This window comes from Ruditapes philippinarum, unplaced genomic scaffold (genome assembly GCF_026571515.1).
Source record: "Ruditapes philippinarum isolate M1 unplaced genomic scaffold, ASM2657151v2 ctg878_1_1_1_1, whole genome shotgun sequence".
NCBI lineage: Eukaryota > Metazoa > Mollusca > Bivalvia > Venerida > Veneridae > Ruditapes > Ruditapes philippinarum.
Window position 1 is genome coordinate 45131 of NW_026856248.1, and position 24425 is coordinate 69555.

Sequence of the window (24425 nt, forward strand, 5' to 3'; positions counted from 1 at the left end):
ATATCAGTAAGGCAATTGATAAGGTGGACCATCACAAACTTGTGTGTAAATTGGAAAGATTGGGTATAAGTCACGAGGTTACAAATTGGGTCCATTCCTTCCTTAAAATAGATAAATACAGAATCCCTAAAGAGAGCCCAACACGACAAAATTGAAAATGTTGCAGGCTCGGTTTGATTGAGCCTGTTCATGGACTGTACTGGAAAGTGCAAGTTACCGTCCACGCCCCCTAGCACCGGCTTAAGCAGAATTCAACATTTAAACATGAAATAGTAAAATTTTGAATTTAGAAACAACTGCAAATGTGTTCATACGGCGGTTATCATGGAACTTTTAATGTGACACTTCCGTGCCATTCCATGAAAAGCGGCGTATGGTCCCCAAGTAATAAAAGGCGTGTGCCCTAAACGAGAAAACAATGGGCGGAACTAATTAAAATGGAATTTTGAAAAGGGATCAGAGGTTATGAAGCCTGCATATCACAGATAAGACGTCAAAAGACAAATTTAAAAAGCAGGCAACATATCCCAAGGGTGATTCAACATTATTCAAGTAGGATTAAGTCACGCTCCCAGCAAGTTGAAGTTGAAGGTCAAAAATCAGGAATTCTACCAGTCCTCTCAGGTGTCCCCCCAAGGCTTGGTATTAGGTCCCTGCCTTTTCCTTCCTTATATAAACGACCTCCCGGATACTGTCAAATGTAAGGTTAGACTCTTTGCAGATGATACTGTTGTCTTCCTAACCATCAGATCTAAACAATATACCCAAACCCTCCAAGATGACCTTCGTGCTTTAGAAATATGAAAAAGACTGGTCCACGGAGTTCAACCCTGATAAATGTGAAGTTCTCAGGATAACAAAAAAAAGGAAACCTTGTAATATTTCCTTATACCCTCCATAATATTCAACTATACTCAACCAAAGAAGCAAAATACTTTGGAGTCACTATTAGTCAAGACCTTTCATGAACCAAACATATAAACAATATTAAATCTAAAGCAAATAACTCACTTAGATTCATTAGAAGAAATGTTAAAACCCAAAATAAAAAGATAAAGGAAACTGCATATAAGACCTATGTTATGGCATCCTTGGCAGAAATACTTAATTTATAAGATAGAACAAGTCCAAAGATCAGCTGCTAGATATATTTTTAATGATTATGACTATACCAGTAGTGTCTCAAAAATGATAAATGATATTAATTGGCAAACCCTTGAACAGCGTCGAAACATCAGTGCTGTAACTTTCTTGTATAAAATCCAAAAACAACATTGGTTTTGTTGACCACCAACACCTTACTCAAACAGAAAATCTGAACTACCTGATACCCTACTCGAGGACACAATACCATCAAAATTCTTTCTTTCCTAGGAGCATACGTCTTTGGAATAGCCTTCCTCTAACTGTTCAGTCTAGCCCCAGTTTAAACATCTTTACTGAGAGGCTTGACCCATTCTATAATTCTAAATTGCACGCTATGTCTTTTAAATTAATAGTCTTGTAGAACTTTTATTCTTGTAACTTTTAAAATGTTTATATAAATAATTTCTTTTTTAATATGAACAGTTCATTGACAACGCGCCTGCTAGTCATAATCAGAATTGATTGGTCAGCAGTATGGTGTAGATGTAGATATATGTGTAATTATACTGATTTTATATCCGAGACTTTTATTACAGACTTTTATATGGAAGTCAAAATACTACTTTGTTTACATTTTGTTACCTTTACAACTCATAATAGTTTGTTTAAACTGTATGTAATATTGTATTTTATTTATCTCTAAAGCAGAAAACAAAAAGTGTGAATGATTAATAAGATTGAATAAAATAGTTTGACATTCTATCAAGAATAACATAATTTGAATGGCAGTGTAACAGAACTAAATATTTGCAGCTTAGTAAGTCTCTGGCAATGTGAAGCGCAAATTTATCACAGCTTTGATGAAGAAACATTAGGAATTGACAAAAATAAAACAACAACAAAAAACAAACACAAAATAGCTTATTATAAAATCTTGCAGTTAGACATGGACAATAGATATAAAAGTTTCAATCACGAAGTTGATATTACATACAAACAATTTGGCCAGTTCAAATAGAGAGACCCTGGACCAGTGAATCTTGACGATATAACAAAACAATCTTGGAGGAAATTAACTCGCAAAATAAAGAAATGACAATGAAAAAATATATAAATGAACGGAAGGGCTTAAGTGGCAGGTAAGAACAACCGTATCGACTTATTCAGGGAATAGACATAAACACATACAATGTTATCACATATATCAACTTGCATATATATAAAACACACACATGAATTCAACAAAAATAGTTATAAGATTAATTAATAAGTATGTTCTATGTTACCCATTTAGCTAAAAGCTGATTTCCAATGGGATCCATTTACTGTCAAATTATCACACTAACTTACATAATAATAAATGAATTATAAAGAAGTTAAAATAAATGACAATTTTTGAACAATAAAAAAGTAAAATCAGCAATGTGACATTTAAAACTACTGAAACCTGCAAACTTTTCCAGGCTTTTTTTTTTATTAAAAGCACATTAAGACAATAAATTTTAATGAGTCAAACATGCAAAACCTAAAATAATTAATAAAGATAACTCTTGCAAACCAAATTATGTTCTACATAAAAATGAAGAAACAAGCAAATAATATATAAAAAATGTAATAATTGAATGTAATCTAATTAAAGAAAGCTTTGTATAAATGTTTATACATCCTCCAAAGTATTCAATACATAATTTCAATTTAGTAATCGACAATATTCTAAATATTTCATTTATAATTTAGATGCATGGTAATTCCATGATGATGAATATTTACTCATTTGTTAATTAAAACGAGGATTATAATTCAGAATTGTACTTTATATGTTCAATTTTGAGAGAAAAGTGTGAGGAAAAAAACCTCACTAAATTTAATACCGTATGACCTAAAACTGACACCAGTTCGCGAAATTGGCTAATTTCGTATAATACCTAAACACTTGCCAAGGGCAGATAATTAATATCGTACAAAAATTACGTATTCGCGGGAAATCAAAGATGGCAGGTTTGTTTTCTCTCATAGCTTATTTTATTCTTAGTTAGGCAGTATTTTTATGAACACTTTATAGTAGTAATATAATCGTTTATAAGATGTCATTAAATTTCAAGGGTTCGTTTTTTCTTCTGTCTAAACTGTATCAGTTGCCGGATAAGCACTTGATATTTCAGGTAAACACAGATTTTGAACAGATGTTCTTTGAAAAACGTGCAGCAAAATCGATTGTAATGTGGAGAACAACACTGTTACTTTTAAAAGCATTTCTAGGGCTCATATAGTCAAACATTTTCACGAGGATAGAATTCCAACAGGTGCCCTAAATTTGTCCCTGTTCCAGTCAACACCATTTCTGCTGAATCATGAAAATTATGACAAAATCTTGACAGATATTCGTTTATAAAACAAAAAAGAATTTTTAAACATCAAATTAAGTTTGATATATTTTATATCTGCCATACAGGGATCGATTATTCTTTTCAGACCCACTCGAGTGGCTTCAAATTTCTACTTGTCCTACATCTTTAACTCGATTTTCAAGATAAACTTTGCCGATGCAATAGTACCTCGCTGATTCAAAAGACCGCTAAAATTATCATAATCAATTTCTTTACATAAATTTAATAAACCCAAGCCGGAAACATAGCTTATGTTTTTGGTTATGTTTGAATCGTGGACTTTATAGGACATTGTCAGACACATTCGAATTAACAATGCCTTCAGACATATATGCCATAAATTTTGGACAGCTTTCCGGGACACTTTTCATCGCGGCAATAATGGATATGGTGGCAGTTGTGGAAAAGGGGGGAGGGGGGTGTCAATCGTATAACGTTATTAAATTAGGACGACTTTCTCCTGAATTCAAATGATAAACAGTTAACTAAGTCTGTTAACTTACTAGTTTAAGAAGTAGTCTTTTAGGTCGACATCTTTATCATTTTATAGTATTTCATTTATTATTCCCTAAAAGCAAGTTAGTTGTAAGTTATAAACCCGGTGAATGGGCGCAGCCATGTTGTTCACCCGTTAAATCTTAAAGTCGTGATAATTACTACATGTCACGTAACGCAATTCTTCCAGTCATCAAAACAAACACAGCAAGTTAATGTATTTGACACCTTTAATAATTTATTTGATGGATATATTTACATTGTTTGTAATAATTAGACTTTCTGCAAGTAAGCGATTGATCTAAAAATTAATGATTATCGGGGGATTAACGATAATTGTTAAGGGCCTTAAACCATTAATTAGCCCGACCATTAAACGCTGCCGAATTCAACAGAGAACGTTAATTGCCAATGCATGAAGAAAGCTATTGCCGAGGGGAATCGATAGTCGATAATTGGGGGGCTGAATATCAATGTTCCTGTGTATTATGTGTACCAGGTCAGAATATATTTTACGATCGAGAGGTGAAATGTGCGAGATTTGATTTATGAAAATTTTGCAAAATATATTTTTTTTTCCGGGATCAAATCGATGCCCGGGACATCTCTGGGACAGACATCCGATTTTCGGGGCAATGCCGGGCATCCGGGACGTTATGGCATGTATGCCTTCAGAGCTTTGTAAAGTGTGCAAATTATACATAACATAGGGCACAAGCTTTGTGTCTGGTCTTCATCGTCAAATGTAAACAAACTGATTCTAAGAATTCTAGCTTACTATTACATTGGCAAATTTCCACTTGTCCTGTCAGAGGAGCATACACGATTTTGTACTCGTCCTGCATCGATGTCTACTTGTAAATATGAGCAGACGAGTTAAATTTTGGAAATCCTGCAATATTGCCCAAAATATGAATTTCTTCACCATGAACATTTGGATTAATATTAGAAAATACAGTGTATCGAATTGTTGAAAATGATAAGGGTAACAAATCATGGGCCACCTGTGGATATATTCAATATTTTCTATCTTCTCAAGTCTTTGGTCCTTACTCTTTAAGCCATGGGTGCAAGTTTTCCGGCATGTGCCGGAAGTTCCGGTTTTTCAAGTGCCGGAGGGATCATTTTTGCAAATCACGTAAATCCGTTGAGATATTTGGAGGGGTATGGTGCGGGTCTACTCTTTCAAACTGAGAAGTACCACCGATTAGAAATTCATAATCGAGAACGCTATATAACATACGGATGCTCACGGTTGTTCTCGAAGCGTCAATAGTAAACTTTCGCGGAAACTGCCGATAGTTTCCGAAGATATACGAGATGTTTACGAAAACATGTATTATTAATCCCGGCATGCAATTTTATCCGTGAATTTATTACAACGATTTAGATTGGCGCGCTAATTATAATCATCCAATGAAAAAGCGGCTTCGTTACCGATTCGGCTACAGAGTAATATGTAAACAGAAAGTAATTGTACAATTTGTTAGTCAAAATGAAGTTTCTACACGAAGGATTTAATACAAAAGATATCGAGAAGACCTCAAAAAATAAATGGAGATGGGAATGGTTGTTTGTATGTGATCGAAACGGGGATAACTACGGAAACTGGCTGGAAAAGCCAGACGTTCCCGGCGTAGCTTTCTGCACTGTATGTAGAAAATCCATCAAGTATGGATCCAGCGGGAAAAAAAGAATTAAATGCACGCAGACGATCCAAACCATATGAAAAACAAACTTACTGTGAAACATAACCAGGCTTGTTTTAATTATCTTTTTTGAAAACAATTTATTGTTTGTATGGAATCAGGGTCAGCTCAGCCCTAATTAAAACGTAAACTCGGTACAAATCAACTCAATTTTCAATTTATTTATATATTGGTTTGTTTTATCACTCTTTACTGTTGGAACCACAATATTAAATAGTGGAACCAATATATGAATGCACATTTCTTTTTGTGTTGAAATGTTTTTGTTTATATAATTAAGAAAAAGAGAGAGAAAAGAAAAAAATAATTATTTGAGCAATATTTAAGTGAAAATACTATACTACAGTATGTATGTTAGGCCATCCTTAAAAAAAAATGTATGTTTGCAGTAACGCGACCGACTCACAAAATTTGCCCCTACTTAAATTTTTTTTCATGGTCTGGATAAAAAAAAAAAATTTTGTCTCAGAAAATTATGCTTTGTTTTCGTTCTGTTAAAGGTTGCCCTGGACCCACCGGGGGCCCTTGCGGCCCCCTGGCCCCCAAACAAATAGTTCAGGTTTTTCAAAATTTTTAACTTGCACCCATGTTAAGCTATATTTGACTTGGCCATTTAATATCAGAAAACCAGGATTTCTATAATCTTTATTAATCAGAAAACCAGGGTTTCCATTAAAATTGCATCCTATTAAAATGATGAATGATATAAATTTAATTGTATATATATTATAATAATATATATATCTTTGTAGGATGTGGAATGACTCTCGTGCACAACAGATTGGATGATTACAAATGTGATGCAAATGAAGTGATAACATTCAAATTGGGTAATTTTAATTTAATAATACCATGTTTCATGAGTGATTTGTTGTCGTTTTTTTTTTTATATTAAATTATTGTAATGAAACAAAGTTAATTTATCAGAGTATGTTAACTTTTTTTGAGATATTGAATTATTGTAATAAAGACACTTTCAGTTAGATTTTATCAATTTATTTTGTTTTGACTTCTTGATTGAATTTTTTTTAAAATTAAGACGTGATAATAATTAATATCCATTATCTGTAAATATATTTTTAGTGAGAGATGAGTCCGACTTGGAAAACAATGAAGGTTTCCAACCAGAAATGACACACCAAATATTTGGTGAACAGTGAGTTTTTTCAATTATCAGTGTTTGACAACTATAAATTCTTAATAGATTTACTGTGTGTCGGTCTCGCAGATTAACAGACAAAGGGTTTACTGTTATATGTAAAAATGTAAACAGTGGTGGCAATCACAGTCATATGATCTGAATTTATTAGTAAAAGTATAAATTAAAATTTCATATTCACACAGATAATATCATGCATTTTTTTCCTAAAATTTTATTTATATAGAGTTTTTCTACCCCAAAAAATGCAATGTACTGCAACATTTTTTCCCCAAATGTAAGGGAATGGCCCCTCACCCCTCTTGTGAAAAAAAAGCCTAGTTATACTATATTGTGTGTATATTTTAAAATACAATTTTTCCTCAGCTGATTTCTTGATTTATCATGTAACTGTCTCAACTAAAAGGAATGTATTATTTCTGGTATAGAAACTTTGATTACTGTTTAAACAATTTTATTTCATTACAGATCTTTACTGTTTTTGTTAACCTTTAAATTTGCAGATTTTTGAGGAAATTTTCAGTGTTATTTTGGGAATTTATCAGTCATGAATTGGGAAATTTGCTGTCTTTTTATACGCCCGTTTGAAAAACGGGACGTATTATGGGAACGCCCCTGGCGGGCGGCGTCCAATTTTGTCCGGAGCATATCCTACATGTATGGAGGGATTTAAATGAAACTTCATAGAAATGTTCACCACTATGAGGAGCAGTGTTGCGCACATGAACCAGGTCTCTAGGTCAAAGGTCAAGGTCACAATTAGAGCTCATTGAAAAATGCTTGTCCGGAGCAAAACTTCCACATGTATAGAGGGATTTCAATATTACTTGGCACAAATGTTCACCATTGTGAGGCGGAGTGTCGCGCGCAAGATTCAGGTCCTTGCGGCCAAGGTCAAGGTCACACATAGAGGTCAAAGTTCAGATAAAAATATGAAGATGTGTATATGGACCATTTAGTCATCATTTATTGAGGGATTGTAACACAAATGGTCATTATCAAGACTATGGCTGTGATACATATAATTTAGGTCAATATATACAAGGTCAAGGTCACTAAAGATGATGAAATATCCAGATTTTGTCCGGAGCATATCTCCACGCATGGAGGGATTTTAATGAAATTTCATAGAAATGTTCACCATTATGAGAAGCCATGTCACACACATGAACTAGGTCTCTAGGTCAAAGGTCAAGGTCACACTTAGAGCTCATTGAAAAAACGCTTGTCCGGAGCAAAACTTCCGCATGCATAGAGGGATTTCAATATAACTTGGCACAAATGTTCACCATTGTGAGGCGGAGTGTCGCGCACAAAATTCAGGTCCCTGCAGCCAAGGTCAAGGTCACACATAGAGGTCAAAGTTTAGATAAAAATATGAAGATGTGTATAGGGACGATTTAATCATCATTTATTGAGGGATTGTAACACAAATGGTCATTATCATGATTACGGCTGTGACACATGTACTTTAAGTCAATATATGCAAGGTCAAGGTCACTAAAGATGGTGAAATATCCAGATTTTGTCCGGAGCATATCTCCTACATGTATAGAAGAATTTTTATAATACTTTATGGAAATGTTCACCACCATGATATGTATTGCTCAATGCATGATCCAGGTCTCCAGGTCAAAGGTCAAGGTCACACTTAGAGCTCATTGAAAAACGCTTGTCCGGAGCAAAACTTCTACATTCATGGGGGATTTCAATATAACTTGGCACAAATGTTCACCATTGTGAGGCTGAGTGTCGCACGCAAAATTCAGATCCCTGCGACCAAAGTCAAGGTTACACATAGAGGTCAAAGTTCAGATAAAAATTTGAAGATGTGTATAGGGACCATTTAGTCATCATTTATTGATGGATTGTAGCACAAATGGTAACTATCATGACTACAGGTGTGACACATTTAATTTAGGTTAATATTTGCAAGGTTAAGGTCACTGGAGATGATTAAATATCCAGATGTTGTCCGGAGCATATTTTCTACATGCGTGGAGGAATTTTAATGTTACTTTATAGAATTGTTCACCACCATGAGACGTAGTGCCCTGCACATGAACCAAGTCTCTAGGTCAAAGGTGAAGGTCACAGTTAGAGCTCATAGAAAAACGCTTGTCTGGAGCAAAACTTCTACATGCATAGAGGGATTTCAATATAATTTGGCACAAATGTTCATCATTGTGAGGCTAAGTGCCGTGCATAAAATTCAGGTCCCTGCGACCAAGGTCAAGGTCACACTTCCTGTGCATATCTTCCCTACTGATTTGTTTTAAGGTTCATTTAACAACACAGTGCCAAGAATAAAAACTTGCTTGCTAGATAACACTTATCCATAATGCCCCCATCTCCATCTAAAGCTTTCGTAAACGGGCGTATTTTGTGACTATGGCACCCTTGTTTCTATTGGGAATGGTGTCATTTTCCGGTATCAGTTATATAAGGGAAAAAACACTACAGTTATACTAACTGCCATACTTGTGGCTCATTTCAGCAGACATGCATTGATTTTAAAATCATCGGTCAACTGTGATTGATGTTTTATCTTCATTTCAGAGAAAACATATTTGGGTTCAAAGACCTTGCTATACAACTGTACTACAGTGCGTCAAAGCTGACTACATACCTCAACATTAAATACACAGATAAAGTCTCTCCTGAGAAATTTGATGGACTAAAGGTAACTCACAAGTTTTGTATAATTAATATTTAATTAAAAAAAATTATATTTGGAATTTTTGTGTGTTTTTTCTGCATCATGACGGTATTTTAAGTTGGTAGATTTTTTGGGACTTTTTTTTCTGCATCATGAACTGAACAGCACCACTAACTTTTCTTTACTGCAGGATAAAGCAGAGCTGTATATCACTACCCAAACGTCGTTTCTAAACATTTTAAATGTAGTTTGTTTAAACATATTTTATCTTTAGCATTATGCTATTATATGGCAATGAACCTTCCCATGCAACAAGTGCGGACCAAGATAAGCCAACACATCTATGCCATCTGATCATGGACTGCACTGTTCATTTTTCAGTCATTGCAAATTTTAGAATATTCTCTAAAAAATGATGAACGGTTTTGTCAAGACTGAAAGACGAGTCCTTGTATTAGGGGTAGAAATCTTAAAAACATGACCTGACTGTGCTACTGTAGCATAAAAGTTTCCAACTTGAATGAGAGATAGTTGTCTTGGCTCACAGATTTATCAATTACTATGACTATGTTGGCATCTTTCAGTATCATCTTTCCCTTTTTAAATAAAATAAATTTTGAAGTATATTACATCATAATTCTATTTCATTTATCTCAGCCAGATGATGTAGTCGGGTCTCTGTCTAAGGAATTACCACCAGGGTATTACACAAACATTGATGACTTCAGTGCGGCTTTGGCTAAAGATGTAAACTTCAAACCTTATGGTGAACTGCTGCATTCCTATACAGTGAACAAAGGTAATAATAAAAATCAATCTGATTAAAATCAGGTCCAAAATAACGCTACTCTGATGATCACTAATAGGTTGTCACCTAATGGTCTTTAGCCAATCATTGGCAAGCTTTTGCAATTTTCAAACTGATGTGGTTTTATGAAATATATAAAATTTGTGCTCCATGAATAATAATTATTTCACAGAACATGCATGCCCCCCCCCCCCAACCCCCACCCCCACTGGGATAAATTTTTTGCAAACACTATTATAAATACTGCAACATTCCTGCAATCCCTTGCTGTTAAAGCACCACTGTACTGTATTAGATTGTCAATTATTTCTGTCAGTAGAAGCTTCAGTCTGTATCTCCAACTTCAGTTTTAAACTGCCATTGTTGCTGTTCCAGCAAAAAAAACTTCGCAATTTGCTTTGTTGTATCAGAGGTTTCCTTAAAAATTATTGTAGATCCTTAAAAATAGCAAGATGCATGTATAAAAACAACAAAAAATAAAAATCTTAATAAAAATAAGGAAGTAAATGTACAAAATAGATGCAATGTTTATTTCTCATACAATTTTGTTAAAAAATTATACTAATAAAGAGATTTATAGTAACGTTATAAAAGAGGTAAATAGTTACCGTAATAAAGAGGTTAATATATATAGTATGTTAATAGAGAGGTTAATAGATACCTTAATAAAGAGATTAATAGTTACCTTAATAGAGAGGTTAATAGTTTCATTTATAAAGAGGTTAATAGTTACGATAATAAAGATGTTAATAGTTACAGTAATAAAGAGGTAACATTGTTTTGTTTGTAGATGGAGAAGATAGACAGTTTGAGATATACAAGACGGACATCGAATGTCCCGGGTTCCGAGAGTATCACGAGAGACTTCAGACATTTATACTGTTCTACATTGATGCTGCCTCCTTCATAGATGTTGATGATGAAAGATGGACCTTTTATTTACTGTAAGACATTTTACTCTGTGCTTTATTGTACTTTTTACAATAACTATGCCTTGAAACTGCAAAGAAAAATAAATTTAACAGTATTTTACTAAATGATACCGCTGTATATCATTATTGTTACCGTATGCTGTACTATGGTTGTATATAATATAGATTTTCTAATGAAACCCAATTTTAATGTTTAAATAGGTCACACTTGTTCCAAATCCTATGCACATCTATAACGGTCCTTCGAAAAAACACGGTTTGGCTTGTTAATGATTTTTGTGTCTTAAGCTACAAAGTAGCTGCAGCATGCTATTGGCTATCATGAGGTGACACATGTGATCACTGATCACTCTTGTGTATATACATGTATTACATGATGTGACTATTATTTGATTTAATAGGTTTGAAAAATACAAGAAAGATGGTAACCCTATGTACGCTATAGCTGGTTATATGACAGTTTACAAATACTACGCCTACCCTTGTAGAACCCGGCCAAGAATCAGGTAGGTGGAGAAAGTTTTTCATTCTCTTCACTATACACTGTAATTCTGCATTAAAGTGGTGCAAGTGTCTTTACTGTAAACAATTTTGTTTTATATTGAAATTGTATATTACATAACTTTTGTGAGAATGAATTTAGTGTAAACAAGAAATTAAATATCATCTTCGTAAGTGAAAAGGACTTGTATCCAATTTTGAAACTGTACAATTTAATACAATTTAATTTACAATTTAAAAGTTTTATGTTTTCTGCAGATTAAGGAAATTTTAAGAATTAACTGAACAATTATTTGATGTGATTTTATTTCTGTTTTTTTTGTTGTTATTTCAGCCAGGTTCTGGTGTTACCTCCATTTCAAAAACAAGGCCATGGAGCACAGTTATTACAGACATTCTATAATGGTTGCTATGGCGACTCAGATATTCTAGACATCACAGGTACAGAAACAAATACCTTCATACGATTTTTATGCTCCCCAAAAAATTTCAGGGGAGCATATAGTCAGTGCCTTGTCCGTCTGTCCGTCCGTTGTCTTGTCCGGAGTATAACTTGAAAACCCTTGGAGATAATTTGTTGAAACTTCATACAGTGGTAGAGGGCATTGAGGGACTCTATTTTGCCCGGTTTTTGAATAATCTCCCCTTATAGAAAAATCTTGTCCGGGGCATAACTCTAAAACTATAAGAGATATCAACATGAAACTTTGTAGGTGAATAGATCTCAATGGGTAGATGTGCAGTGCATAAAAACAATAACACTATTTGTCCTAATTTTGGAGTTATTGCCCTTTGTTAATTTAAACACTTTGAACTTTGTCTTGAACATAACTCTAATACTATAAGAGATATCAAGATGAAACATTGTAGGTAGATAGATCTTATTGAGGAGAGGTGCAGTGCAAAAGAACCATAACTTTGTTAAGCCTCATTTTTAGCTCACCTGTCACAAAGTGACAGGGTGAGCTTTTGTGATCGCTTTTCGTCCGGCGTCCGTCCGTAAACTTTTACTTTAAATGACATCTCCTCATAAACCACTAAGCCAATTTCATCCAAACTTCACAGGAATGTTCCTTTGGTGGTCACCTTTAAAAATTGTTCAAAGAATTTAATTCCATGCAGAACTCTGGTTGCCATGGCAACCGAAAGAAAAAACTTTAAATATCTTCTTTAAAAGAACTCAAAGAGCTAGAGCTTAGATATTTGGCATGAAACATCTTCTAGTGAGTGTCTACCAAGTTTGTTCAAATAAAAGCCCTGGGGGTCAAAATTGGCCCCGCCCCAGGGGGTCATTGATTTTCTCTATATGCATATAGTAAAAACTTAAAAAATCTTCTTTTAAAGAACCGTAAGAGCTAGAGCTAAGATATTTAGCATGAAACATGTTCTAATGGGTGTCTACCAAGTTTGTTCAAATAAAAGCCCTGGGGTCAAAATTGGCCCCGCCCCGGGGGGTCATTGATTTTCCCTATATGCATATAGTAAAAACTTAAAAAATCTTCTTTAAAAGAACTCAAAGAGCTAGAGCTAAGATATTTGGCATGAAACATCTTCACGTGAGTGTCTACCAAGTTTGTTCAAATAAAAGCCCTGGGGTCAAAATTGGCCCCGCCCCGGGGGGGTCATTGATTTTCCCTATATGCATATAGTAAAAACTTAAAAAATCTTCTTTTAAAGAACCCAAAGAGCTTGAGCTAAGATTTTTAGCATGAAACATGTTCTAATGGGTGTCTACCAAGTTTGTTCAAATAAAAGCCCTGGGGTCAAAATTGGCCCCGCCCCAGGGGGTCATTGATTTTCCCTATATGTATATAGTAAAAACTTAAAAAATCTTCTTTTAAAGAACTCAAAGAGCTAGAGCTTAGATATTTGGCATGAAACATCTTCTAGTGAGTGTCTACCAAGTTTGTTCAAATAAAAGCCCTGGGGTCAAAATTGGCCCCGCCCCGGGGGTCATTGATTTTCCCTATATGCATATAGTAAAAACTTAAAAAATCTTCTTTTAAAGAACCCAAAGAGCTAGAGCTAAGATATTTAGCATGAAACATGTTCTAATGGGTGTCTACCAAGTTTGTTCAAATAAAAGCCCTGGGGTCAAAATTGGCCCCGCCCCGGGGGGTCATTGATTTTCCCTATATGCATATAGTAAAAACTTAAAAAATCTTCTTTTAAAGAACTCAAAGAGCTATGGCTAAGATATTGAGCATCAAACATGTTCTAATAGGTGTGTACCAAGTTTGTTCAAATAAAAGCCCTGGGGTCAAAATTGGCACTGCCCCGGGGGTCAATGATTTTCCTTATATGTGTATAGCAAAAACTTAAAAAATCTTCTTTGAAAAAACCCAAATAGCTAGAGTTAAGATATTAAGCATGAAACATCTTTTAGTGAGTGTCTACAAAGTTTGTTCAAATAAAAGACCTGGGATCAAAATTGGCCCCGCCCTGGGGGTCATTGATTTTCTTTATATGTGTTTAGCAAAAACTTTAAATCTTCTTTGAAAAAACCAAAAAGCTAGAGTTTAGATATTAAACATGAAACATCTTCTAGTAAGTGTCTACAAAGTTTGTTCAAATAAAAGCCCTGGGGTCAAAACTGGCCCGGCCCCAGGGGTGTCATTGTTTTTAACTATATGTGTATAGTAAAAACTTTAAAAATCTTCTTTTAAAAAGCCCAATGAGCTAGAGCTTAGATGTTTAGCATGAAACATCTTCTTATGGGTGTCTACCAAGTTTGTGCAAATAAAAGCCCTTGGGTTAAATTGGCCCTGCAACGTGGGGGGGGGGTGGGGGTTGGGGGGGGGGGCCTATATACAGGTGAGCGACCTCAGGGCCATCATAGCCCTCTTGTTTAATTATCTCCCCTTTTAGAAAAATCTTGTCCAGGACATAGCTGTAAAACTATAAGAAATATCAAACATGAAACTTTGTAGGTAGATACAGTTGACTCTCAATAAGTCAAACTCTCTTAACTCAAAATTCCGCGTTAGTCGAAGAATTTCTAAAGTCCCGTCAAATTTCCTTCTTTATCTTTGTATTTTAACTCCGCTTAGGTCAAATTTTGACTTACCGAGACTCCTGTTTAGTCGAAAAGAAAATTTGGTCCCGTCAATTAAAGTCCAACATATTTTCATCTCAATTAGTCAAAGTGTGAAATCAGCCGACTGATCAAAGGTCGGAGACATCAAGGTGAGATGTTGTCACTCGTGATTAACACGTTTCATAGAAATTTTTAATTGCCGGCCATCATGTATTATTAACACGTCGTATAAATGGCTTTAATCCGTTTCAGCACTTAATTGGTTTTAACAGTTAGATAACTAAATTAAAATTTGATTACATTTCTTTAAGAAAGTTGACTCGTGCCAGTCTGACGGGTGTTAGTCAAATAACAGCCTAGGTATTGATGTGTGTTATCAACGTAAATGACATTTGTATAATTAATGTTCCGTCATTTTGCATACATTAATTTGTACTTCCGGTTCACGATAGTTGCTACTTTCGTTTTCGTCCGATGATCAATTAAATCAAATATAATTGTGTGTTTATGTTTCACTATTAATATACATGTATTAAATTTTGAATGATATATTTTTGTTTATTTATAATTCGTAGTTGTAAGTGATTTACCGTCATTTCAACGGTTAAATATTGCAGCATTGTCGCTAACAACAATAACAAACCTACTTCTTTGCACATTTAATCAGGCACATGTATATACATGTACGAATGTCAGCGTAATGGCGGCAGTTCCACGTTACTCGAATTCCGTTTCTCTCGAAGTAAAATGCCCAGTCCCTTGGATTTCGAGTTACCGAGAGTCAACTGTATATCTCAGTGGGTAGATGTGCAATGCCTAAGAATCATAACTCTGCCTTGCCTAATTTTGGAGTAATTGCCCTTTGTTTATTTTTACTTTTTGAAGTTGTCCGGGACATAACTCGGAAATCATAAGAGATATCATCAAGAAACTTTGTATGTTGATAGATCACATTGATTATAAGTGCAGTGCAAAGAACAGTAACTCTGCCTTGCCTAATTTTGGAATTATTGCACTTTGAACTTTTTCCAGGGACATAACTCTGAAACTACAAGAGGTGTACTTTCCTGTGTCCAAAACCTATTCGGGGAGCATCACCCGGTTGTGAACCGGGCTCTTGTTAGTCCCCTACTGGTTAACCGGAGGGGACTTTAGGTTTACCCTCCGTCCGTCTGTCTGTCTGTCAGTCCGTCCGTCCACAAAACTGGATCCCGCGATAACTTGAAAAGTACTGAAAATATTTTTATGAAACTTGATATATGGATAGATGGCAGTATGGAGATTATGCACGTCTTTTTCTTTTCTTCTTATGTTGAAAATTCTGGTTGTTATGGCAACAAATAGGCTGAAAATATGGCAAATTTTACACATAAACTGGATCCAGTGATAACGCAAAAAGTACTGGAAATATTTTTATGAAACTTGACATATGGGTAGATGGCAGTCTTTAGATTATGCATGTCTTTTTCTTTTCTTCCTATGTTGAAAATTCTGGTTGCTATGGCAACAAATAGGCTGAAAATATGGCAAATTTTACACATAAACTGGATCCAGTGATAACGCAAAAATTACTGGAAATATTTTTATGAAACTTGACATATATGTAGATGGCAGTCTTGAGATTATGCATGTCTTTTTCTTTTCTTCCTATGTTGAAAATTCTGGTTGCTATGGCAACACATAGACTGAAAATATGGCAAATTTTACACATAAACTGAATCCAGTGATAACTCAAAATGTACTGGAAATATTTTTATGAAATTTGACATATGGGTAAATAGCAGTCTTGAGATTATGCATGTCTTATCTGTTCTTCCTATTTTGAAAAAATATCAGTTGCCTTGGCATCAAATAGGCTTAAAACATGGCAAATATAACAATATTTATGATGAGTCAAAAAGAGCTGAAAATTTTCTGTCTGTCTGTCAGTCCGTCCACAAAACTGGATCCCGCGATAACTTGAAAAGTACTGAAAATATTTTTATGAAACTTGGTATATGGATAGATGGCAGTATGGAGATTATGCACGTCTTTTTCTTTTCTTCTTATGTTGAAAATTCTGGTTGCTATGGCAACAAATAGGCTGAAAATATGGCAAATTTTACACATATACTGGATCCAGTGATAACGCCAAAAGTACTGGAAATATTTTTATGAAACTTGACATATGGGTAGATGGCAGTCTTGAGATTATGCATGTCTTTTTCTTTTCTTCTTATGTTGAAAATTCTGGTTGCTATGGCAACAAATAGGCTGAAAATATGGCAAATTTTACACATAAACTGAATCCAGTGATAACTCAAAAAGTACTGGAAATATTTTTATGAAACTTGACATATGGGTAAATAGCAGTCTTGAGATTATGCATGTCTTATCTGTTCTTCCTATTTTGAAAAAATATCAGTTGCCTTGGCAACAAAACATGGCAAATATAACAATATTTGTGATGAGTCAAAAAGAGCTGAAAATTTTTATGAAATTGCATCTTTAATTCAAGAGTTATCTCCTCTTTAAGAAATTTGCTTTCAAAATGTTATATTTTGGTAACAGGGATGTTTCAAATATTAACTTTACGAGTGTCCTTCAGTCCATCTGTCTGTCTGTTCATAAAAACTGTTTCCTGTGATCACTTTTAAAGAACTTTTCCAACAAATTTACTTAAAATAGAGAAAAATTGAAACATTAGTGAATGGCCAATGGCCCTTCAGAATGTTGTGGGGTTCTAACCGGTAGGGGACTTATGGATTGCTTGCAATACTATGATAATTGCTTGTTCCTTTTAATTTATTGTCACTTCCCCTAAATACTATACTGATAAAATAAGGTAACTGTAGCTTTGATCTTTTGACCTATTTCTCAAGTGAGCGATCAAGGGCCCTTAGGGTCCCCTTGGTAACATACATACATGAATTCTTATTGACTTTCTTACAGTTGAAGATCCATCGGAGAACTTTCAGCGTTTACGTGACTTTGTTGATGCACGGAACTGTATGAATTTGAAAAGTTTTCAGCCAGCCAAGTTACATGAAGGATTTGATGATGATATGTCTCATGAAGCCAGGCTTAAACTTAAACTCAACAGCGTAAGTTAAAGGCCCATAAAGCCCTGAAATGTTTATCATTTTATTTCACAAAACCTTTTTATTTTTGGTATGATTTTCCAAAAACTAAATGGCCATTACAGATGAACTGTCTTTCGCTTCATTGCTATTTGACAATTGGTACGATTACAGTGAGTTTGTTTTTTGTATGGAAAAGAAAATTTTTCTCTGATTGCATTACTGCACAATAAATGCTACCTTTAAAATATAGCTTGATAAATCAGAAAGAAAAGGGGAAAATCAAATTCTAACAACTTTGAATGGAATTTACCCAAACATTTGATAAAATTTTCAATTTATATTAATTTAACATGCATTGTACATAACAGAGGCTATCTATAAGGCCAGCTTTCTGTTATCTAATTGATATATGTTAGATGCTCTTAAGTCATGGTTCTGATGGCATTTAGAGTAAAATATTAGCATTTTTAGGGGGAAATATACCTATTTGGACTAGGGGAAACAACCTTTATTCGGCTGTAAAATACAGGGGATAAAATCACTGTAGACTTTTAATGCCATGATCAAATTAGATGAACATTTTGCTGTAGCTATACCTTGGTTGGATATTTATGGTTTGACCCCTGGTGTTGCTTCAAAGTTTATAACACCTGCAGTTAGCCAAAAATCATGTTTTCCTGTTTCGGCACCATATGACCTATAGTGTGGGTTTTTTGTAACACCAAACAACACAACAAAACAAAACAGCTTATATTTCCATTTGTATGTCAAAATAATAAGAGGTATTGTCAATTACATATTAAGATACAGTTTGATTTATTTACAGAAACAAGCAAGAAGAATATATGAAATATTAAGATTGAAGGCTACTAGTGAGGCAGACAAAGAAAAGTTCCGACAATATAGGCTGGACATCAAGAGAAGATTAAACATCCCTTTTCAAGTAAATTTTTTTCTTAGTTATAATGTTATCAAAAAGATTTTCTTACATAGCTCTTTTAATTTGATATAGGTAATTGGCTTTAGACTTTAGCCGATATTGATCTAATAGAGTGTTTATGCACCATTTTTAGCTCACCTGTCACAAAGTGACAGGGTGAGCTTTTGTGATCGCTTTTCGTCCGGCGTCCGTCCGTCCGGCGTCCGTCCGTAAACTTTTGCTTTAAATGACATCTCCTCATAAACCACTGAGCCAATTTCATCCAAACTTCACAGGAATGTTCCTTTGGTGGTCACCTTTAAAAATTGTTCAAAGAATTTAATTCCATGCAGAACTCTGGTTGCCATGGCAACCGAAAGAAAAATCTTTAAATATCTTCTTTTAAACAACCCTAAGAGCTAGAGCTTAGATATTTGGCATGAAACATCTTCTAGTGAGTGTCTACCAAGTTTGTTCAAATAAAAGCCCTGGGGTCAAAATTGGCCCCGCCCCAGGGGGTCATTGATTTTCCCTATATGCATATAGTAAAAACTTAAAAAATCTTCTTTTAAAGAACCGTAAGAGCTAGAGCTTAGATATTTGGCATGAAACATCTTCTAGTGAATGTCTACCAAGTTTGTTCAAATAAAAGCCCTGGGGTCAAAATTGGCCCCGCCCCAGGGGGTCATTGATTTTCCCTATATGCATATAGTAAAAACTTAAAAAATCTTCTTTTAAAGAACCATAAGAGCTAGAGCTTAGATATTTGGCATGAAACGTCTTCTAGTGAATGTCTACCAAGTTTGTTCAAATAAAAGCCCTGGGGTCAAAATTGACCCCGCCCCAGGGGGTCATAGATTTTCCCTATATGCATATAGTAAAAACTTAAAAAATCTTCTTTTAAAGAACCCAAAGAGCTAGAGCTAAGATATTTAGCATGAAACATCTTCTAATGAGTGTCTACCAAGTTTGTTCAAATAAAAGCCCTGGGGTCAAAATTGGCCCCGCCCCAGGGGGTCATTGATTTTCCCTATATGCATATAGTAAAAACTTAAAAAATCTTCTTTTAAAGAACTCAAAGAGCTAGAGCTAAGATATTTAGCATGAAACATGTTCTAATGGGTGTCTACCAAGTATGTTCAAATAAAAGCCCTGGGGTCAAAACTGGCCCCGCCCGGGGGGGGGTCATTGATTTTCCTTATAAGTGTATAGCAAAAACTTAAAAATCTTCTTTGAAAAAACCCAAATAGCTAGAGTTTAGATATTAAGCATGAAACATCTTTAAGTAAATATCTACAAAGTTTGTTCAAATAAAAGCCCGGGGGTCAAAACTGGCCCTGCCCCAGGGGTGTCATTGTTTTTTACTATATGTGTATAGTAAAAACTTTAAAAATCTTCTTTTAAAAAACCCAATGAGCTAGAACTTAGATGTTTAGCATGAAACATCTTCTTATGGGTGTCTACCAAGTCTGTTCAAATAAACAAATATAAACCCTTGGGTAAAAATTGGCCCGGGGTTGGGGGGGGCGCTATATACAGGTGAGCGACCTCAGGGCCATCATGGCCCTCTTGTTTATGCTCCTTTTTTTTGTGCATATGCATAATATTTTTGCACCAAGAAAACTAAAATGTCATAACCTCGCAATTTTGGTTTGACTTGAAATCCAAACAAATTCAAACAGATGCCACAAAAAGAAATTCAAGCAAAAGTAAACAATTTTGAATTGATTATAATTGTGTTGTGTTACTCAGTTTGATTATATTACTGAGATATATTGAAAGAGATTCACTCATAAAATTAATGAAAAAAAAAAACCCAGCAACACTTTATATTGCTTATTTTCAGAAAAATGGAAGAGACTTTGAAAAGCTAAAGAAAGCTTTAAAACCGGATGAATTGTCAGCTACATTGAGTTGTATGTCTATGGAACAGCGGCATCAGTATCTGGAAAAGGCTTTTGAGGAACAGATAGAAGTGTATAGACATGTCATAGAAAGGTTGAATATGGCTTGAAACTGTGTATAAATTATCGGTATCGGTAGAAAGGCTCCTGAAGATTTGAAAATGTATTGTGCTGTTCAGGTACTCGAAAAAAGTGTCAGTGCTAACTTTATCGCTATCCTAAAAAGGCTTCTGAATAAGGAGTATGTAAATATGTACAATACCATAAAAATGAAAACTTGGAGATCATATTAATGAATTGTAAATATACCCCTACATTTATTTAATGTTTTAAGAAATAAATAATTCTACTGAAGGCCTGGAAAATAACAATTATTCTTGAAAGCAGCAGCATTTCTCCAGATTTATCCTAATTTTCGTGAAAATTTGATGTAGTATGTATTTAAAAGTAAATTATTGTGAAGTGAACATAGAAGGTAAATACTGCAAAATCAGTCATAAATCGAACATAACATGTAAATTATTACTTGCATACTTTTTACTTTTCTTAAAAACTTATTACATTTTTTCAAGTTTTTTTTTTTTTTTTTTTTTTTTTCTTGAAATATTTTTACTCATTCGGAGACATGCAGCTTGAACATGAAAAGGTTTCTTTAGAAATGACTTAGGTAAGTTTAAGGTACTCTGTGTAAGAGTATATTGAGGAATTTGTCCTGCAGAATTCCTGTAAGGCAATACTGGAGGACAGTCATACAAAAGATTCAATGGACAACATGAATAGATACAAAGAATTTCGGCAGCCAATTTGGAAGTAATGATTGTATTAATATAGAGAAATGAGATGAGAAAGTTCTTTCAAATGCTAGGCTGCACATATATCAGTTGCCCATGAATTTTCTTCTCTTCATTTGAGAATTAAGATGTATGCATGTACATTTTGGCATTTTGTTTATGGTGAAATCTTCAGGGATTAATATAATAATTAGAATTCAATTACAATTATATAGTCTCTTGAAATGTTTAAGCTTATCAAGATCCGATTTCTTTAAACTTAAAATGTGTGAATACATTTAAATATTTATACTTAGAAAATGCATAACATGTACTGTTGTTATGCATGTGGTATACAGTATGTAATAACTAATAATTATTGGTATATGATATGTAATAATTTTTGCTAAAGTAAAATCTGTTGTACAAACTCATAAAACCATAAGAATTATAGTTCTGAAAACGACACTGCATTGCCAATCTCTGGTCAAATGTTTAATGGAAATTAACATTTATACAAGATTTCCAATTTTAAAAAGGCAACTTTTATTGTATTTTGTAATGAAGAAAATAAAGTTATGTGATCACTGTTTGTTAAGCATTGAGCAACCATGGGACACTTGTATACAAGTTTCTCTTGTATACTTTTCTATGTTTACATTATATTTCATTGTTAATCATCTTGGCTTATATAAACAGTTATTTAACTGTGTTATAGAAACTGAACAAAAATCGAGATTACTATTGATGTCCATAATACATGTGGCAGTCAAATTTCCAGAGCTTTTTTAATTTGCTGGAAATATTATTGTGAGTAAACTGTATTTATTGTGTGGATTTTTTTTTTCTTTAATTTTTTTTTTCTTAATCTTTTATTATTTTTTTTAATTTTTTTTTGCACATCAATGGACTGAAAACCATTTTTGCAACTTTAGCCAATCTCATTTGAAGGACTAAATCTTTTGATTTAAGGGGGTTTTTTTATTATTATTTAATTCTTGTCTTTTGCTGGCATTTTGCCATACTATAATAATAAGTAATTTAAATGCTTGAAAGATTTGACCACATATTGGTAATGGCAAAAATATATTTACATCACCGGCCCATGCAAAAATACAATCACTATTACCTCTTCTATATTGTCAGAATGGTGTTTATATTGTACTATGTTTTATCATTGTTTATATATGAGTCGATATTCGTGTTGTATGTAGTGTAGCAGTCTAACCAAAAGATGATGACCAACTGGTATACATGAAATCATACTTTATAAAAAAATTACCATTTGAATATGAACAATCAGGTTATGAACAATAAGGATATGAACAAGGTGTCTTTGTGAAGTGATCATTTGTGACATGTTTAGAATAAGTCGGCAATGAGATTTTACAGTAACCATAAAATCTTAGATGCCATATTTTAGACCGGCGATTCCAAGACATACTTTTCATAAAATTGAGCCAATCATGATTTTCTTGAGCCATTTTTAATAATTTTGGAGTCAATTTGCTGATTGGCTTCAGCCAGGGTCAGTATTCAATATACATCTTAAGGATTACGGGCCCTAATGGGCACTTTCTTATCCTTAGAAATTAGGATACCTTAAATTTGAGGATATTTCTTAGAAAAATCTTAAGATGTATATTGAATATGGACCCAGATCTATTTCCCAAGTAATTTACCCAAATGAGGCTGCATTCTTAAATTAGTTGACCATTTTGTATGTTAATTGATATTGGTTCAAAGAATATGTTACAGTAGACTTTATATTGTAAATTGTTGTGCTATTAATACTAATACCAGAAGTGCTATTTGACATGTATCTTCATTGTTAATACCAACTATGTGTTCCTACATTCTCTTTCCAATCTTGTCAGGTAATTGTTTATGTGGAATAAATGTTTTCTTAAAAACTAGTCTGTTTTTCCTTATAATTTAACCCTTAATTTGGTGACCCCTTGATTAGCTGAATTTCTTTAATGGACTTTTGCAGTTGCCATTTTTGGAAGTGTTCATTTTTAGTTTTGGGTATATAGTCAGTCTGCCAACAGTATAGCTGTGACTGAACTGTGCTCTGGTAAATTCAGTGACGCTTACTGCCGTGATCCAGTGCAAGAACCACCACCACCACAGTATAGAAAAGACCATGATACATAACATAGAGAAGTAACAGTGATATAAAATCAAGAAGAGGAATGACCACAGATAAATGACCTTCATATATAATTATATAAGCACAATAAAAATGCGATGTTTGATGCTGAAACGACCCTGGAGATGGTTATCAATTTCATGCTGAATAACACAGTCCTGTTTAAACGATATTATTATACAAGTGTCATAAAAAGTATCTAACAGTTGATGAAAAAATATCAAAAATGGGATGCCCTTAGTCAAGCAACCATGAACAGTGGAGAGAATTGAAAACGTTTACGAAGAATAATGGTAAGACATCAAACAGTTGTCAGTATTTCAGAAATTTTAGTCCGTTAAAAATTGTGAGTGCTGACAAATGTGTATGTCTTGTATAAGGTTTCTTGACATTTAAAACTGTTTTCTTTAGAGAAAAGGAAAAACATAATGCTACATAACATATTTATGACTTGGAATATGGGCCGCATTGCGTTATCAGGTACTAGTGTATTAAATTTGTCCGGTATATAATCAAATGTTATCTGACTAGCTTTTTGCATGTTTGCTCAGCAATAGTGTATTAATTACCATTTAGAATTTTTTAGAAGTCCATTGAGAATTTTGTATTTAAACTGTTGTCCATGACTTATTGGGACAGCCCTCATACTTATAAACAGATAGGTCAGCTGTAATGATATCAATAAGTAATAACATTTGAGCCGCATCAGGACAAAACCAACATAGTGCGACCAGCATGGATCCATACCAGCCTGTGCATCCGCGCAGTCTGATCAGGATCCGTGCTGTTCGCTTACCAACCCTATTACATGTAGAGAAACTGATAGCGAACAGCATGGATCCTGA

The 24425-nt window shown here is 34.0% G+C and overlaps 1 protein-coding gene across 1 annotated transcript; it reads left to right on the plus strand.

Annotated features, from left to right (window-relative positions):
• The first annotated feature begins 2970 nt into the window (after positions 1–2970).
• On the plus strand, positions 2971–23344 carry LOC132745941 (histone acetyltransferase type B catalytic subunit-like). The gene is made up of 11 exons (XM_060734959.1): positions 2971–3084; positions 6430–6507; positions 6761–6833; positions 9396–9519; positions 10153–10294; positions 11094–11247; positions 11637–11741; positions 12071–12177; positions 17705–17856; positions 18662–18778; positions 20601–23344. Exons 1-11 carry the CDS (start codon positions 3078–3080, stop codon positions 20766–20768), a joined length of 1227 nt encoding a protein of 408 aa, XP_060590942.1. The 5' UTR covers positions 2971–3077; the 3' UTR covers positions 20769–23344.
• The last annotated feature ends 1081 nt before the right edge of the window (positions 23345–24425 follow it).

Coding starts and splice junctions, on each gene's coding strand:
- LOC132745941 (XM_060734959.1), top strand. Junction 6,834..9,395: donor CACCAAATATTTGGTGAACA/GTGAGTTTTTTC, acceptor TCTTCATTTCAG/AGAAAACATATTTGGGTTCA. Junction 10,295..11,093: donor TTCCTATACAGTGAACAAAG/GTAATAATAAAA, acceptor TTTTGTTTGTAG/ATGGAGAAGATAGACAGTTT.